Source organism: Bos taurus, chromosome 17, assembly GCF_002263795.3.
Source record: "Bos taurus isolate L1 Dominette 01449 registration number 42190680 breed Hereford chromosome 17, ARS-UCD2.0, whole genome shotgun sequence".
NCBI lineage: Eukaryota > Metazoa > Chordata > Mammalia > Artiodactyla > Bovidae > Bos > Bos taurus.
Genome location: NC_037344.1, coordinates 13,224,030 through 13,242,086, shown reverse-complemented (window position 1 = coordinate 13,242,086; position 18,057 = coordinate 13,224,030). Strand labels below are relative to the sequence as shown.

Here is an 18,057-nt window from a genome sequence, read left to right as displayed (position 1 = left end):
TGAAGAGCTGACTCACTGGAAAAGACCCTGATGTTGGGAAAGATTGAAGGTGGGAAGAGAAGGGGACGACAGAGGATGAGATGGTTAGATAGCTTCACCGATTCAATGGACATGAATTTGAGCAAGTTCTGAGAGAAAGTGAAGGACAGAGGAGCCTGGTGTGCTGCAGTCCATGGGGTTGCAAACGGTTGGACACAATTTAGTGACTGAACAACAATATTCAATTTTCTCACAAATCTCAAAGAAAGTACAATTAAGGGAATAAGTCAAAGGCCACAGTTATTATTGTATAAGGTTAATGTAAAAGAAACACTATGTAAAAAACCCATATTGATTGGCAAGATTCACTACAATTAAGTGAAATGGGAGAAAAAGCAAAAACAGAATCTTGAAGGATGATATACTCTGCCTAAAAAACTTAATTTACTCTGTATCTACCATTAAACAATCACAGAGTACCTTTTCCTCAACTTCAGAGGAGTCTATCAAATCTGAATACTTAGGTAAACTCACACAAAACTGAAATTCAGTAAGTTAAAAAATACCAGATTATTTGAACAGGGATTCTTTGAAAATTAGACACTAAACACACTATTCAGTCTAAATATTTTAGGGTTAGAATCTATGTATTTTCAAAGTTGCTTTCTAAATAAGAATAAATGTATATACTAAAATAGCATTTTTAGTAATTACTGGCTATAAGTCTGTTAATAATTGTTTTATTGATTTCTATTATAAAATTGGAGATGTTTTCTTCACAAAAAAATATCAGGGTACTTATTATTATGAAATCTCATTTGTTTATTTAGCAAGCATGTTCTTCTTCAGGGAAGAAGTAGGGAAAACATTAGCTGTCAGTTTGTTATAATTACTGTATGAGTTCAGTGTGCCCATTAAACCCTAAAAAAACTGCTTACTCTCAGTGGTAGGGAGATAAAGAACATACTATTGTTTATAAAGATTGTTTTTTAAAGCAGTTTTTTTATTCACAGCAAAAGAGAGACAAATGTATAGATTTCCCATATACCCCTGCCCCACACAAGCATAGCCTCCGCCATTATCAACATCCAGCACCAGATTGGCACATATGTTACAGAGGGTGAACCTCTACTGACACATCATAATCATCTGAAGTCCAAAGCTTACATTCAGAGTTCTACTCCTATGTTATACCTTCTACGGAATTGGACACATGTTATTAGGTTGGAGCAGAAGTAACTGTGGTTTTGCACTGTTGAACTTTGCATTTGATACTGGAATACATTCTTGTGGTATTTGCTCAGCATTCAAATGATCTTTCGATGAATTTGTGGGGGAGAAAGTGGTCTCCCCATCCTATTCCTCCGCCGTCCTAGGACCGCCCCTCGGAATACTTGCTTAAATAAATGTGGTTATGTTATGCATCATTTTAATGCCCATTTCTCACTTAATGTGTTTTTTTTTTTTTTTTGGTTGTGATATTACTTGCTGTTATTTTAGACTAGAGAAACGATGTTAGACAAAAAGCGAATTCAAGCAATTTTCTTATTTGAGTTCAAAATGGGTCGTAAAGTGGCATTGACAACTCGCAATATCAACAGTGCATTTGGCCCAGGAACTGCTAACGAACATACAGTGCAGTGGTGTTCCAAGAAGTTTTGCAAAGAAAACAAGGGCCTTGAAGATGAGGAGCATAGTAGCCAGCCATTGGAAGTTGACAATGATCAATCAAGAAGATCGTCGAAGCCGATCCTCTTACAACTACACAAGAAGTTGCCAAAGAACTCAATGTCAACCATTCTATGGTCATACAGCATTTGAAGCAAATTGGAAAGATGAAAAAGCTCAATAAGTGGGTGCCTCATGAGCTGACCAAAAATCAAAAAAAATCACGATTTTGAAGTGTTGTCTTCTCCAATTCTACACAACAATAATGAACCATTTCTTGATTGGATTGTGACATATGATGAAAAGCGGATTTTATACGACAACCAGTGAAGACAAGCTCAGTGGCTGGACAGAGAAGAAGCTCTAAAGTACTTCCCAAAGCCAAGTGAAAGTTGCTCAGTCGTGTCCAACTCTTTGCGACCCCATGGACTACACGGTCCATGAAATTCTCCAGGCCAGAACGCTGCAGTGGGTAGCCGTTCCCTTCTCCAGGGGATCTTCCCAGCTCAGGGATTGAACCCAGGTCTCCTGCATTGCAGGCAATTCTCTACCAGCTGAGCCACCAGGGAAGCCCCTTACAGCCAAACTTGCACCAAAAAAAGGTCATGGCCACTGTTTGGTGTGTTCTGCTGCCAGTCTGATCCACTACAGCTTTCTGAATCCTAGCAAAACCATTACATCTGAGAAATATGCTCAGCAAATCAATGAGATGCACTAAAAACTGCAATGCCTGCAGCCAGCATTGCTCATCAGAAAGGGCCCAATTCTTTTGCATGACAACACCCGATCACACGTCACACAACCAACACTTCAACTTTTTAATCAACACTCAAAAGCTGGATGAATTGGGCTATGAAGTTTTGCCTCATCTGACGTCTCGCCAACTGACTATCATTTCTTCAAGCATATTGACAACTTTTTGCAGGGAAAATGCTTCCACATAGCAGAAAGTGCTTTCTAAGAGTTCGTTGAACCCTGGAGCACAGATTTTTATGCCATACAAATAAACTTCTCATTGGCAAGAATGTGTTGATTGTAATGATCCCTATCTTGATTAATAAAGATATGTTTGAGCCTAGATATAATGACAAAAATTCACCATCCGAAACCACAATTATGCTTGTACCAACCTGATACCACGAAATGTATCCATCTTTATAGTATCACAAAGAGTATCTTCACAGCTCTAAAAATCTTCTCAGCCCCAGCTATTCATCTTCCCATCACACCCAACTCCTGGCAATCCGTAATCTTCTTATTCCCCCCTCCAGTTTTGCCTCTTCTAGAATGTCACAGTTAAAATTATGCAATATGTAGCCTTTCAAGATTGAATCTTTCTACTAGGAATATACATTTAAGGTTCCTCCATGTCTTTTCATGGGTTGAGAGTCCATTTCTTTTTAACACTGAATAACATTCCACTGTCAGTTTATTTATGCATCTACCTACTGAGGGATGCCTTGGTTGCTTCCAAGTTTTAGCAATTGTGACGAAAACTGCTATAAACATCTGGGTGCAGGATTTTGTGTAGATATAAGTTTTCAAGATTTTGTGTGGATTTTTCAGGATTTTGTGTGGATGTAAGTTTACAAGACCTTTTAGAACTAACACCCAAAAAAGATGTCCTTTTCATTATAGGGGACTGGAATGCAAAAGGTAGGAAGTCAGGAAACACCTGGAGTAACAGGCAAATTTGGCCTTGGAGTACAGAATGAAGCAGGACAAAGGCTAATAGAGTTTTGCCAAGAGAACACACTGGTCATAGCAAACACCCTCTTCCAACAACACAAGAGAAGACTCTACACATGGACATCACCAGATGGGCAACACCGAAATCAGACTGATTATATTCTTTGCAGCCAAACATGGAGAAGCTCTATACAGTCAGCAAAAACAAGACCGGGAGCTGACTGTGGCTCAGATCATGAACTCCTTATTGCCAAATTCAGACTTAAATTGAAGAAAGTAGGGAAAACCACTAGACCATTCAGGTATGACCTAAATCAAATCCCTTATGATTATACAGTGGAGTGAGAAATAGATTTAAGGGACTAGATCTGATAGATAGAGTGCCTGGTGAACTATGGACAGAGGTTCGTGACATTGTTCAGGAGACAAGGATTAAGACCATTCTCATGGAAAAGAAATGCAAAAAAGCAAAATGGCTGTCTGGGGAGGCCTTACAAATAGCTGTGAAAAGAAGAGAAGTGAAAAGCAAAGGAGAAAAGGAAAGATATTCCCATTTGAATGCATAGTTCCAAAGAACAGCAAGGAGAGATAAGAAAGCCTTCTTCAGCGATCAATGCAAAGAAATAGAGGAAAACAACAGAATGAGAAAGACTAGAGATCTCTTCAAGAAAATCAGAGATACCAAGGGAAACTTTCATGCAAAGATGGGCTCAGTAAAGGACAGAAATGGTATGGACCTAACAGAAGCAGAAGATATTAAGAAGAGGTGGCAAGAATACATAGAAGAACTGTACAAAAAAGATCTTCATGACCCAGATAATCACGATGGTGTGATCACTGACCTAGAGCCAGACATCCTGGAATGTGAAGTCAAGTAGGCCTTAGAAAGCATCACTACGAACAAAGCTAGTGGAGGTGATGGAATTCCAGTTGACCTCTTTCAAATCCTGAAAGATAATGCTGCTAAGTACTGAACTCAATATGCCAGCAAATTTGGAAAACTCAGCAGTGGCCACAGGAATGGAAAAGGTGTTTTCATTCCAATCCCAAAGAAAGGCAATGCCAAAGAATGCTCAAACTACTGCACAATTGCACTCATCTCACACGCTAGTAAAGTAATGCTCAAAATTCTCCAAGCCAGGCTTCAGCAATATGTGAACTGTGAACTTCCAGATGTTCAAGCTGGTTTAGAAAAGGCAGAGGAACCAGAGATCAAATTGCCAACATCCGCTGGATCATAGAAAAAGCAAGAGAGTTCCAGAAAAACATCTATTTCTGCTTTATTGACTATGCCAAAGCCTTTGACTGTGTGGATCACAATAAACTGTGGAAAATTCTGAAAGAGATGGGAATACCAGACCACCTGACCTGTCTCTTGAGAAACCTGTATGCAGGTCAGAAAGCAACAGTTAGAACTGGACATGGAACAACAGACTGGTTCCAAATAGGAAAAGGAGTTCGTCAAGGCTGTATATTGTCATCCTGCTTATTTAACTTCTATGCAGAGTACATCATGAGAAATGCTGGGCTGGAAGAAACACAAGCTGGAATCAAGATTGCCAGGAGAAATAGCAATAACCTCAGATATGCAGATGACACTACCCTATGGCAGAAAGTGAAGAGGAACTAAAAAGCCTCTTGATGAAAGTGAAAGAGGAGAGTAAAAAAGTTGGCTTAAAGCTCAACATTCAGAAAACTAAGACCATGGCGTCCGGTCCCATCACTTCATGGCAAATAGATGGGGAAACAGTGGAAACAGTGACAGACTTTATTTTCTTGGGCTCCAAAATCACTGCAGATGGTGATTGCAGCCATGAAATTAAAAGACGCTTACTCCTTGGAAGGAAAGTGATGACCAACCTAGATAGCATATTTAAAAGCAGAGACATTACTTTGCTAACAAAGGTCTGTCTAGTCAAGGCTATGGTTTTTCCAGTGGTCATGTATGGATGTGAGAGTTGGACTGTGAAGAAAGCTGAGTGCTGAAGAATTGATGCTTTTGAACTGTGGTGTTGGAGAAGACTCTTGAGAGTCCCTTGGACTGCAAGGAGATCCAACCAGTCCATTCTAAAGGAGATCAGTCCTGGGTGTTCATTGGAAGGACTGATTTGAAGCTGAAACTCCAATAGTCTGGCCACCTCATGCGAAGAGCTGAATCATTGGAAAAGACCCTGATGCTGGGAAGGATTGGGGGCAGGAGGAGAAGGGGACGACAGAGGATGAGATGGCTGGATGGCATCACCGACTCGATGGGCATGAGTTTGGGTGAACTCTGGGATTTGGTGATGGACAGGGAGGCCTGGCGTGCTGTGATTCGTGGGGTCTCAAAGAGTCGAAAACGACTGAGCGACTGAACTGAACTGAAGTTTTCAACTCCTCTGAGTACATATCAAAGTGCAAGCCTACTGGGTCATATGGTAAGAGTACATGTAGTTTTTTAAGAAACCGCCAAACTGTCTTCCAAAGTGAAAGCGAAAGTGGCTCAGTCGTGTCTGACTCTTTGTAACCCCAGGCCCCTCAGTCCGTGGAATTTCTTCAGGCAAGAATACTGGAGAGAGTAGCCATTCCCTTCTTCAGTGGCTCTTTCCAATCCAAGAATTGAGCCCAGGTCTTTGCATGGCAGGTGGACTCTTTATGGTCTGAGCCACCAGGGAAGTGGCTGCACTATCTTGCCTTCCAACCAGCAGTGAGTGAGAGTTCCTTCTGCCCCATGTCCTTGTGAGGACTGGGGACTCGCCATCCTAATAAAATGTGTACTATCATCTCCTTTCAGTTCGCGCGTCCCTGATTACGTACGATGTGAACCATGTTTTCAGATGCTTAGGTGCCATTTGTGTATTTCTTTGATGAGATGTTTGGTAAGCTCTTTGGCCTATTTTTAAAATCACATTGTTTGTTTTCTTATTGAGTTTTTAAAGTTCTTTCTATATTTTGGATAACAGTACTTTATGAGAGGTATCTTTTGCAAATATTTTCTCCCAGTCTGTGGCTTGTCTTCTCATTCTCTTAACATTATATATTTCAGTCTGAGGTATCTCTAACTATACGATAATTTTGTTCATTTGGTGGCAAAGAATGGGAAGCCACAGATTATATAAGATCCAGAATAAGAACTTATAATCTTCATTATCAAAAATAAGGCAGTAGCAAATTTACACAGCTATTTAAGAAATACCATATAAATTTAGAACAAGATAAGGCTTCAGACAATAAAAATTGTTAGACAGCTAACAGCTAAACAATTTCCCTACTACTGTCTCTAAGTTACAGTATCACTTAGTCTGATTCTAGATCTTTTCTTATCAGAAGTACTTTGAAGGTCGCTTCTGCCCTACTTAATTAAGCACCAGAGATCAAGATTAGCTATGGACCATTTTAGCTAATTATCATTTTTAAGCTAATTACAAAGTAGACAATTTGTTCTGAAAATAGTACTGAGATAGCTGAACTACTGTTTCTGTTTTCTACCATCAACTATAATTGTAAATATGTCCCCCAAAACCTACAAATGCTTGTGGCCACAGAAGAAAGTTATCAATTGGCTTATATTCCCAGAGTTCCTACTCCAATATTCTCAATCTTTTATTCTGAAACTTGGAGATTTTTTTCTTTTCTCCTTAGAAATCTTATTCTCCAAATTACCCTGCTGAAAGGTCTTTGCAAAATCATTAAGCAAGAGCAATCAGCAAAAAGAAAAGCAAATATTTATAAACACGTATGCCAACAACGGGCTTCCCGGGTGGTGCCAGCGGTAAAGAACCTGCCTGCCAATGCAGGAAACCTGAGTCGCAGGTTCAATCCCTGGGTCAGAAAGATGCCCTGGAAGAGAACACAGCAACCCACTCCAACATTCTTACCTGGAGAATCCCATGGACAGAGGAGCCTGGTGGGCTACAGTTCACAGGGTCACAAAGAGTAGGATACAACCGAAGTGACCGAACATGCACGCACACACGCCAACAACTTTAGCATTACATGTATCAATAATTTTCAAGAGGATATACCAAGGGAGTAAACAATTTTTAAATACATTTCAAAAATCAATAATTAATCTATCCCACCACTTACTAATTAGTACTAACTAGCTCACTTCCTCAGATACAGATTTCAATTTTTCTGAAAAACTTGATGAAATGTCTTGGTAACTTGTAATCTAATGTGATTTTTTTTAAGGAAAAAAATGAAAGAAATACATAGTGTTCGTTGGTTCCCAGCTAAAAAACTGCTTTGTTGTGTGACATTGGGCAGCTTACTTTACCTCGTGGTGTACTGCTCGTAAATAACGGCATCGTACTTGGTAAGAAGCTGCTAACTGGTGGCCACATCCAGCAGCAAATATACCTTGTTTGCCCAGCATGTTTTAAAAATTGGGAAATTTCATATTCAAATCCAGATTTATGATTTCTCTTTAAAAACTGCAAGACTGGCAACCCTGCACCTATATTCCCTGAGGTAAGAAAGGCTGCAACTGAGTAACTGGCAGTAACGCACCACCATTAATCCATGCCTTATCCAAAGGGGGGACAGCTTTTGGATAAGGCATGGATTAACGGTGGTGGGTTACCTGCCAGTTTGTTCAGCATCTGAGTTTCTGATGAACTAAATTACCTCTAAAGTTCCTTTCAGTTCTAACGTTCTCATGTTGAGCGTGAGCCCTACAGCACAAGATCTACTTCACCTCTCTAAGTCTCAGCTTGATTTGAATATGATATCTGACCACCACGTGAGCTCTGGAGAGAAAAAACGGAACTGTAAGTAATGACTGCTTAGCACAGTGACATGTGCAGGAAGTACTTAATAGAACACAGAGCTAACAATAAACACAAATAATAGTGAACACGACAACTCAAAAACGATTCTATGATCGTCAACCCAATCTAAATCAAAACTGAGGGACTTCTCTGGTGTTCCAGAGGCTAAAACTCTGCACTCCCAATGCAGGGCACCCGGGTTCAATCCCTGGTCAGGGAACTAGATTGCATATGCTGCTACTAAGAGTTTGCATTCCTCAACTAAGACCAGGAGCAGCAAATTAAAAAAATAAGTATTTTTTAAAAAATCAAAACTGACATGCCAATTCTTCTCTTCCAAATGCAACACTGGTCCTATAAAAAAAATTTTGCCTCTAATATTTGGAGAATATGAATTCTTCATTTAACACGTGTGAAATAAGAGGCTGAGAAAAAAAAATGAAAGTCTTTGAGTAAGCTTTCCTCAATTCAATATATATTTAAATTATGAAAACTATTTTCAGCAGGTATTTCTTAGCAAGAAACACTGCAGCTCTTTCTGTTGCTGCTGCTGCTAAGTCCCTTCACTCATGTCCGACTCTGTGTGACCCCATAGACGGCAGCCCACCAGGCTCCCCCGTCCCTGGGATTCTCCAGGCAAGAACACTGGAGTGGGTTGTCATTTCCTTCTCCAATGCATGAAAGTGAAAAGTGAAAGTGAAGCCACTCAGTCGTGTCCGACTCTAGCGACCCCATGGACTGCAGCCTACCAGACTCCTCCATCCATGGGATTTTCCAGGCAAGAGTACTGGAGTGGGGTGCCATCGCCTTCTCTGCTTTCTGTTGCTACTACTGTTCTAATCAGGGTCATTTTAGTAGCCAGGGACAAAAACTCACTCCAAAGTCTATAGGGAGAGGGAGATTACGGAAAAGTTTATATACACATGGGAAACCAGGAGAAAATAAACACCCAGGTATCAGAAAGGTCAGGAAATGAAAATGCTGGGGCAGCAGCCACTTGTCCCACCCTATTTGTCGCTCTCCTCGCGTCTGTCTCTGTCCTTACACCCACTCCATCCATACGCCATCCTGCCCACTCCTGTACCTCACAGCTTATAATCTTCTAACTTCAAAGCTTCAGTGGTGCACGGCCCTTCACCTTACCCCTCCTTCTTCAAATTACTATGTTTCTGCATCAAGTCTTACTGCTAACTTGCCTGTTTCTTATAAGCCATCCTTTGGAGAGAAGCAAAATATTACAAAACAGAACTACCATATGATTCTGCAATTCCACTTCTGGATTTATATTCCAAAGAACTGAAAGTAGGGTTTCAAAGAACTATTTGCCCACCCGTGTTCAAAGCAGCATTATTCACAATAATCTCGAGGTGGGAGCAACTGACTGTCCATTGTCAGGGGGATGGATAAACAGAGTGTGGTCTATCTATGCAATGGGATATGACTTAGCCTTAGAAAGGAAAGGGATCCTGTGATATGCTACAACGGGGATGAACCTCGAAGGCATCGTGCTAGCCGAAATACGCCAGTCACGAAACGATACATGCTGTATGACTTCACTCATTCAGAGACAGAAAGCAGACTGGTGGTTACTGGGGTCTGAGGGTAGGGAAACGACAAGGACTTGTTTAATGGACACAGATTTTCAGTTTGGCAGGATGAAAACATTCTGGAGATGTGTTATACAACAATGTGAATATAGTTAACACTACTGGACTATATACTTAAGAATGTTAAGATGACAAACCCTATGGGGTTATTTTTTTTTTTTTATCACAATTAAAACTTTTTTTTTTCCTGAGAAGGAATCGATTGGATTTATTTAGATAATCTTCCTGAAGTATACAAACATGGGTCAGTGGCAAGGCTATGGACTGACTGCTGGTTTGACTTTTTTATTAAAGTCTACTGTTTTCGACACCCGCTAGGTTTTCAGTCAGGTGCTCAGTCCTGGCTCATTCAGCTGCTCACACTCAGTAAGCTTTCTTTACATAACAGGGGTTGATAATCCATATCTCATTTTCGTATTTGTAAGTAAAACACATAATAAAGTGCATTTTATTGTATTTTTGTATTACATCCTGCCGTGCGCGTGTGTGTGTGAAGTCGCTTCAGTCGTGTCTCTTACGTCTCCTGCATTGGCAAGCAGGTTCTTTACCACCAGCGCCACCTGGGAAACCCACATCCTGCCATATGATTAAATAAAGGGGAAGTGTTAGTCGCTCGGTTGTGTCCAACTCTTTGTGACCCCATGGACGGTAGCCCTCCAGGCTCCATGGAATTCTCCAGGCAAGAATACTGGAGTAGGTTGCCATTCCCTTCTCCAGGGAATCTTCCCAACCCAGGGATCAAACCCAGGTCTCCTGCATCGCAGGCAGATTCTTTACCAAGCCATCAGGGAAGCCCAGGGTGAAATAAAGGGCTTTCTAATTCTGGGTTTTTGTTTGTTTGTCTTCTTTGCCCTTGACTGTTACTACTGTCACTCTGCCTAAAAAAATTTTTTAAGTGCAGTCTTTCCATAACTGCTGTGAAAATGCTCTTGAAAAAGTAACTATACAGCACAATGCTCTTGAAAGAAACCCCATCGACTTCATAGTTTCCTTCAAGTATGCATCAGCAGGACAAAACCTTCCAATTTAAAGACTTATGAAACAAGAATACCCATCAGAATCTTCTTACTTAGCACAAATACTATGATAGGAAAACTTAGAATTCTTGCTACAAAAGCAAATCAATTTCATTAGTCTCCAATCTATTAATATAAATTTAGAAACTATCCCTCCAAAGAGTGACTAAACTACTTGCAAGAACTGCCTTAGTTCAGAGCTGCATTAAATACATTGCCTATTACAACATGTCACACAGGCTTAGGAAGGAAACTCTTCAGGCCCTATCTAACTGAGTTCTTGACCATTATCAGTTCTGTGACATTGTATTTTCTTGATTTTTATTCTCATCTCTGGCAGTTCCTCTCAGCGTTTTTCATTGGATGACCTTTTACTACCCAATCCTTGAATACTGGCATTTCCCACAGTTTCAGCTCTGGTATTCTTTTCAACCATACACACTCCGTGAATGAAACTGAAACTCACACCTAAGCTGCTACTTACACATGGATGATTCCCAAATCTATACCTCTAACCTAGACTTTTTCCCTTGGGTTCAGTTTCATGGACCTGACTACCCACTGAAAAGTCTTCCATCTGAAAGGATACAAGAAATCAGAGGCAAAATTAATTTCATTAGCTTAAACTTTCTCTCCATCCCCACCTCTATGGTCCTTACTCTATATTCCATTTCCAATTAAATCGCAATATTCAACCAGATGCCAGACATGAGAAGAATGCTAGATGTCCCGTTCTACCTACTTGAATCACCTGCAGATACTCCCAGGTAGCAATCATTCACAAGTCCTGTGGATTCCACTTCAAACACATCCCTTCCTCTTGAACCCAACCGCTCTCACCTTAGTTAAATCCTCGTAATTTGTACCCTGATCCCCTGGAGGAGGAAATGGAGACCCACTTCAGTTTTCTTGCCTGAAAAATCCCATGGACAGAGGAGTCTGGTGGGCTACAGTTCAAAGGGTGACAAAAGAGTCGGACACGACTGAGCGAGTAAGCCCGCACTCACAGGACTACATGCCTGGTTTTCACATTGCTCCAGTCCATTTCACCATAGCCAGGATTTCACTTTATCAACGTTTCCTCATTTCAAGTCTAAGCTCCCTAGAAGTCTGACAGCAGGCACAATCTGACTTTCACCTATATCATTTTCAGTGGAACAATTATGTATTTACTCTACAAAAAAAGGTAAACTCCTTACATACACAGGCCATTACCATCACAGTAAATATGCTGAAAGAATAAACACTTTTCCAGTCTTTCCTGCGACGCCTCACACCTACCCAGCTGTCAGGCATGCTAAACTCCTGGCAGTTCTGCCATCATGCCAGACCTGCATGCTTCCATACCTTTGTACAGAACCTTTATGTTGAAACAGCTCCACTTTATTCTCCACCTGAGGAGGCTTTACTCTATCCTTCAGATTCAGTCAAACCATCACCTCTTTTAGAAAAAAATTTCAAACTATCACTATCATTAAATTAAAAAAATTTTAAACTACTGTGTTCTCATACACGCTGCGTGTATTTACTAAACTGTGATTGTTGATTTATTTGCCTGTCTCTTCCACCAGACTACGAAGTGCTTGAAGGCAGAAATAGTGACTATCTCTGCTGTATCCCTTGTACCTAATACAGTGTCTGGCACTTAACAGCCTCTAAATAAATATTTACTGAACAAAGCAAGAATTTGTATTACATGGGAATGCCAGGCTATGCAAAAAATCTATAGTTTAAGTTTGTGGTCAAACAAAAAACAAGAGATACAAAGAAGGTTCCTCTCCTAAAAATAAATATACTCTTCTATTCTGTAATATATTTTAGTTTCAAGAAGAAACATACGCCAAATGCATAGTTATCTCAACTCCATTTTAGAAATAAGTAATGTATGCATTGATAATTATGAATATTTTTCATTATGTTTAGAAAGGAATAAAAGACAACACTATTTCTAGCCAAAAAATTGTGTGTACCACACCAAAATATTCTACACTCATTTCAAAATGTCCTAAAATTTGTTATAAAAGCTGATTTTAAAAAATATTTTCTTTCCAATTAGCTAAATTCAATAAAAACTATTTTTTCCAAAGAGCTCAGTAAATTAAACACTGTCTTATCAAACCAATTTATGTCTGTAGATACCACCTAAATCATTCTACTTTATATCAAGTTGCTTAAAATAGGCCTCTCATAAGAAAGTAAATAAAAGTAGATTTTAAGATCAATGGAGAGAGTCAGAGCCTTTGTCTGCATCTCTGCACTCTACCACACACATTAATGGAACGCAAATTATAATAGTAAATGTTATTTTAACAGAAGAGCTGACTTATTAACCACTTCTGTCAAAGTACCATATATGGACTCTCATAGCCATGCTACTGATTTAAGACACGAGGTAGACAGCCAAAATGCTCGCCCACACGGAAGAAAAGGAAAATATCATTATGGCTCTCTTAACATTAAAGACTTGTTTCAAGCCTCCTCTTAAAAGAAGAAAAAAACACTTGGTAAGAGCTTTATTATCTGAAGACAAAAGCAAGGCTTAAAATTCACTTAAGCGCTCAATTTTGGGCTCCATCAGTACTTGATCCTCTTGTGACTACAAATTTTAGAAGTAAAATACTAACAAGGAACCAAAAGACAACTTTCACATATGCTGAAAACATCTGCTTAACCTTAAATTAGCAAGTTGTTTTTCATAAACTGTGTAGAAGTAATTTTGAGAGCCACCAATATATGTTCAATAAATGACTTTCATTTTATATTTGAGAACAAAAATTTCTACAATAGTTTTTTTTATGGGAATGAGAATACACACAGAGATAAAAAGAGAACTGTCTTTAGTAAAAACTTTATTTTGTATTGGAGTATAGCCGATTAACAACGTTGTAATAGTTTCAGGTAAACAGCAAAGGGACTCAGCCATACATATACATGTATCTATTAGCCCAGCTAGAAAACATAGATTTTAAATTTTCTTAAATTTTAGCTGGGGATGTATTCTAAAATGATCACATTTAATACACAGTAGTATTCTGGTTCCTCACACTAAACAACAAAAAATTTCCTTCACACATATTTTCCTTCTGAGAGCAAAGGAAAAGAACAACATTAAACCAAAACATAATGCTAAAATACACAGGATTTAAATAGTTAAAAAGAAACCATATCTTTATTTGAAAACATCTCTAGAATAACTTCCTGGACAACATGAACATGATTTCTTGCATAAAAGTAACAAAACTGAGATTAAATATATTGAAAAGATAATGACACAGACTCTGAAATGCTAAATTCTTACTTCCATATAGAAATAGTCTCTTCTGCAGAAGCAATAAATTATAAACATAAAATGTTCTTAGGCTGTTGGTTTCCAATCTGTGTAGGATAGATAATTTTGAAAACAGGAAAGCAGAATGAGCAGCATAAATTAATTCAACTCTGGTACAAAAAGTGTTCTAATTGGCCAAGCCCAGAGTCAGTATCTTGTATCCATTAGACAGAAAGTCTAAACTTAATTTGTTTTAACTTCCTCTTCAGGAATACAGGTTAAAATATGCATTCTAGAATAGTAAAGGAAGGGCCTGATCTTTTTGCAGAGATTTTTCAACAGATGAAACAAAGATCTACATATAATGTCATACTTTATAACTGAGATGAAAGAAAGTATATGCTAGAAAACTAGAAATAGTTGGATAAACAGGATGACTGATAAGTTTTTCTCACCCTGAACTATAGTTTTTTTTCAAAGTTGCTATTTCAAATCAATAACAAAGTTACAGAAAATAGGCTTTAGAGTGTTTCAAGTAAACAAATCCATAATTTCTAGTAAAAAAGGAAAACCTATTAAAACACTCCAATACACACTACACCCTCCGGTGGGCAAGCATCCATGGAAAAATATAAAAAGATTTAGTTGGATTTTCCACTCAGTTAAATCAGTCCTATAACTAATAAAATGATGGTTCTAAAAACCTCATAAAAGTTCACACTATTTTAATCACTTGTCTTAGTATCTGAGTTAGAAAAAGCAAAGATTTTTTAAAGTAACAATTTAGATGTTATAGAGGAGTAACATTAAGAAAATAAAATCATCCTTTGCTTATATTTCCTTAAAAAACAAAGTGCTATCAAATTCTTAACTTCTTTAACTTACAAAAGAAAAAAGAATAAAAAGTAAACAGAATAAATCACATTATAAAGATGTATAATTAAAGATAAAAGTATTCTTTATACTATGAGCTGCAAAGGCAACACTAATATTTTAAAGCAAAATCCAAAAATTATGGTTCCTTAGCGAGAACTGTGGCAGAGAAACAGTATGTTCATTAAGTTTTTCAGGAAAACAACTTACATTATCACCTGGTAATATTTATTATTATTGGTCTCATGAGGCTATGTGGTCACTACACAGAAATATAAACACACTTAGAGACTATTTAAAAGAGCCCTTATTCTATATGGCTAATGTTTCATGACTTAAATGATATAATAAAAGCAAAGACTAGATTAAAAGTATTCTACAATGGTCCAAATGGTCTTTAAAGTTTCTATAATTTACAGATACAAACATATATTTAACACATAGCTAGAAATTAGACATGAAGCCTACAGTTCCCAAAATGCATTAAAGAATTTTTTAATACACTCTTGAAACAACCAGTGCAACTAGGACTACTTGAGGTATCAACTTAATCTCTTAAGTTTAGGAGAACAGCAATTAAAGGACAACAGTGACATCTAGTGGACATTATAAAAATATACCATACATGCTGCTGCTGCTGCTGCTGCTGCTAAGTCGCTCAAGTCGTGTCCGACTCTGTGCGACCCCAGAGACGGCAGCCCACCAGGCTCCCCCTTCCCTGGGATCCTCCAGGCAAGAACACTGGAGTGGGTTGCCATTTCCTTCTCCAATGCATGAAAGTGAAAGTGAAGTCGGTCAGTCGTGTCCGACTCCTAGCGACCCAATGGACTGCAGCCTACCAGGCTCCTCCATCCATGGGATTTTCCAGGCAAGAGTACTGGAGTGGGGTGCCATTGCCTTCTCCAAAATGCAAGCTAACATTATACAAATGTGCTTTGAACACCAATTCTGACTACATCATTTCCTTTTAGCAGTCTCTGTAACAATTCTGAGAGAAGAAAAGCAGCACTGTTCCAACAGGCTCTTTTTGGACGATTCAACCATACATATCTTGGATCAAAACCTTTTCTTCCTAGCGTTTCACTTATTTCAACCTGTATGAAGAATTGTATGACAAATCTTTAATTCTAAATCAAAACAAGCTGACTCTGCTCCCAAAGGTTTCTCAATATGAGTGACCCAATCATGTGATAAATATAAAATATTTAATAATTTAAGTACAAGAAGTAAATGTCTCAAGGCTTTAAGCACTGTTAGTTACATGACTAACTGACTAATAAAAGTCTAGCAAATGGTCCAATATGACTATGATAATAAAATTTTTAATGATTCTGAATGAAAAAAGTATTGAAAAAAATTTAAATGAAGAAAATTCAGAGCTGATCTATTTGTGAATTTATTCAAGCACAGGAAGTACAAATTAACCAGTATGGTCTGTCAAGAGAAAATAAGAAAGGTTTTTAAACTAGAATAAGACTACCATTTTTATGGCAATTTTTCAAAACCGAATTAGTCCTTGAGAAAATTTACAGAATTACTCTTTAAAAATAAAGGAAGATGGAGAAGGCAATGGCAACCCACTCCAGTATTCTTGCCTGGAGAATCCCATGGACAGAGGAGCCTGGCGGGCCCCATGGGGTCGCAAAGAGTCGGACACAACTTAGCAACAAGCATGCACGCACATCCTTTAGGCCCAACATGTGCGGTTTGGCTCATCTCATTAAAGATGCTTGATGTCGTCATTGGTTAATTTCCTTTTATTTTCCCACAGACTTTTTCATAGATGCTATTTTTCAAAATCTGTATAGCTTTTTTCCCCCTGTTTGTTTTGTTCTGCTGTGAATTGCTTTGCTTTAGTGAACTTGTGCTAGTATACTTAGCTCACAGACGTTCGAGCCATCGTGAATTTTCCTCATCTCCATAAATAGTTCATCTGTGCTTCTCCCTAATGACGTTTTATTTTTACCCCCATAAGCAACTGAGGTAGAAAAATAAAATGTTTACCATGGAAAAAAAAATAAAGGAAGATAACTCTGGAAGAAGATCAAGTATTCATCTCAAAAAGCAATGAATTTATTTCAAAGAAGATCAAACAACAATAATACCTGTGGACAATGTACTTACTTATTATTTGCTAATGTATAAGCAAGTTTCACAAGAGGAAAACACTGCACTTAATAAGAAAACAATGAAAGTACATACGATTTTTATTAAGTATTCTACTACTAACTCGGGGAAGAAATATAAATGTAGATAGATCTAAATATAAACACCAAATAAGAGTCCAGGTCACAATTTAACTAGAAGTCGTTTTAAAAAAGTATAGGTCCGTCGCAGATTTCTCAGAACCACCTAATTTGAGGATTTTAATGACTATTTGAGCTCAAAAATTTTCTGAAAAGAAAAACTGCTGAATAAGGGTCACAATTTTCCAAGTGTATATTTCAAAATCACTGAAAATATGTCTGGAATGTAAATATTTGGGGATTAATAAAATTCAGGTCACAAAAGCATGGTCCTATTGGCTTCAGAAAGTTGTCAGAAGATAAATAAATTGTAGTTTATTCAAACAATGGATTACAACTCAGGAATCCAAAAAATGAAGTACTGATACATGCAACAACATGGATGGATCTCAAAAAAATGAGGCTGAGCAAAAGAATCTTTACATAAATGTATACTCTGTATGATTCCATTTATATGACATTCTAGGACAGGCAGAACTAATCTGTGGTATGAATGAATGAATGAACAAACAAAATCACAACAGTTACCACTGAGGGTAAGACAGATATGGGGACTGACTAGAAAGAAATATGAGGGAATTTTCTGGGTAATGGAAAGTTCTATATCTATCTTAATAGGAGTTGGGGCTATACAGATGTATTATACATTTGTCAAAACTCACCAAATAATTAAGATCTGTGCAAAATTTACATAAATTTTACCTTAAAAAATGAACCTTTAGAAAGAAATATTAACGACTCTGGTTATCATACACCATGCTAAAGTATTTGGGGTGAAATGTAGAAATATCTACAACCTATTTTGAAATGTACATAAAAATGAGATAATGAAAAGATCATAATAAAGTATGGCAAAACACTAACAATTGTATAGTCTAGAATATGAGTATGAGTATGTTGGGGTTCACTGTTCAGTTCTTTCAGCTTTTCTGTGTATCTGAAATTTTCCATAATAAAATA

The 18,057-nt window shown here is 38.0% G+C and overlaps 1 protein-coding gene across 4 annotated transcripts in view; it reads right to left on the bottom strand.

Annotated features, from left to right (window-relative positions):
• The window catches only part of ANAPC10 (anaphase promoting complex subunit 10), an 83,007-nt gene that overhangs the window by 27,639 nt on the left and 37,311 nt on the right, over positions 1 to 18,057 (bottom strand). The window contains exon 5 of one of the 4 annotated variants that reach the window (XM_010813723.4): positions 1 to 18,057. This exon is cut by the window's left edge and continues 25,933 nt beyond it. Within the exon in view, the coding sequence (XP_010812025.3) occupies positions 17,857 to 18,057 (201 nt within the window). The 3' untranslated portion in view covers positions 1 to 17,856. 4 annotated transcript variants of the gene reach the window in all.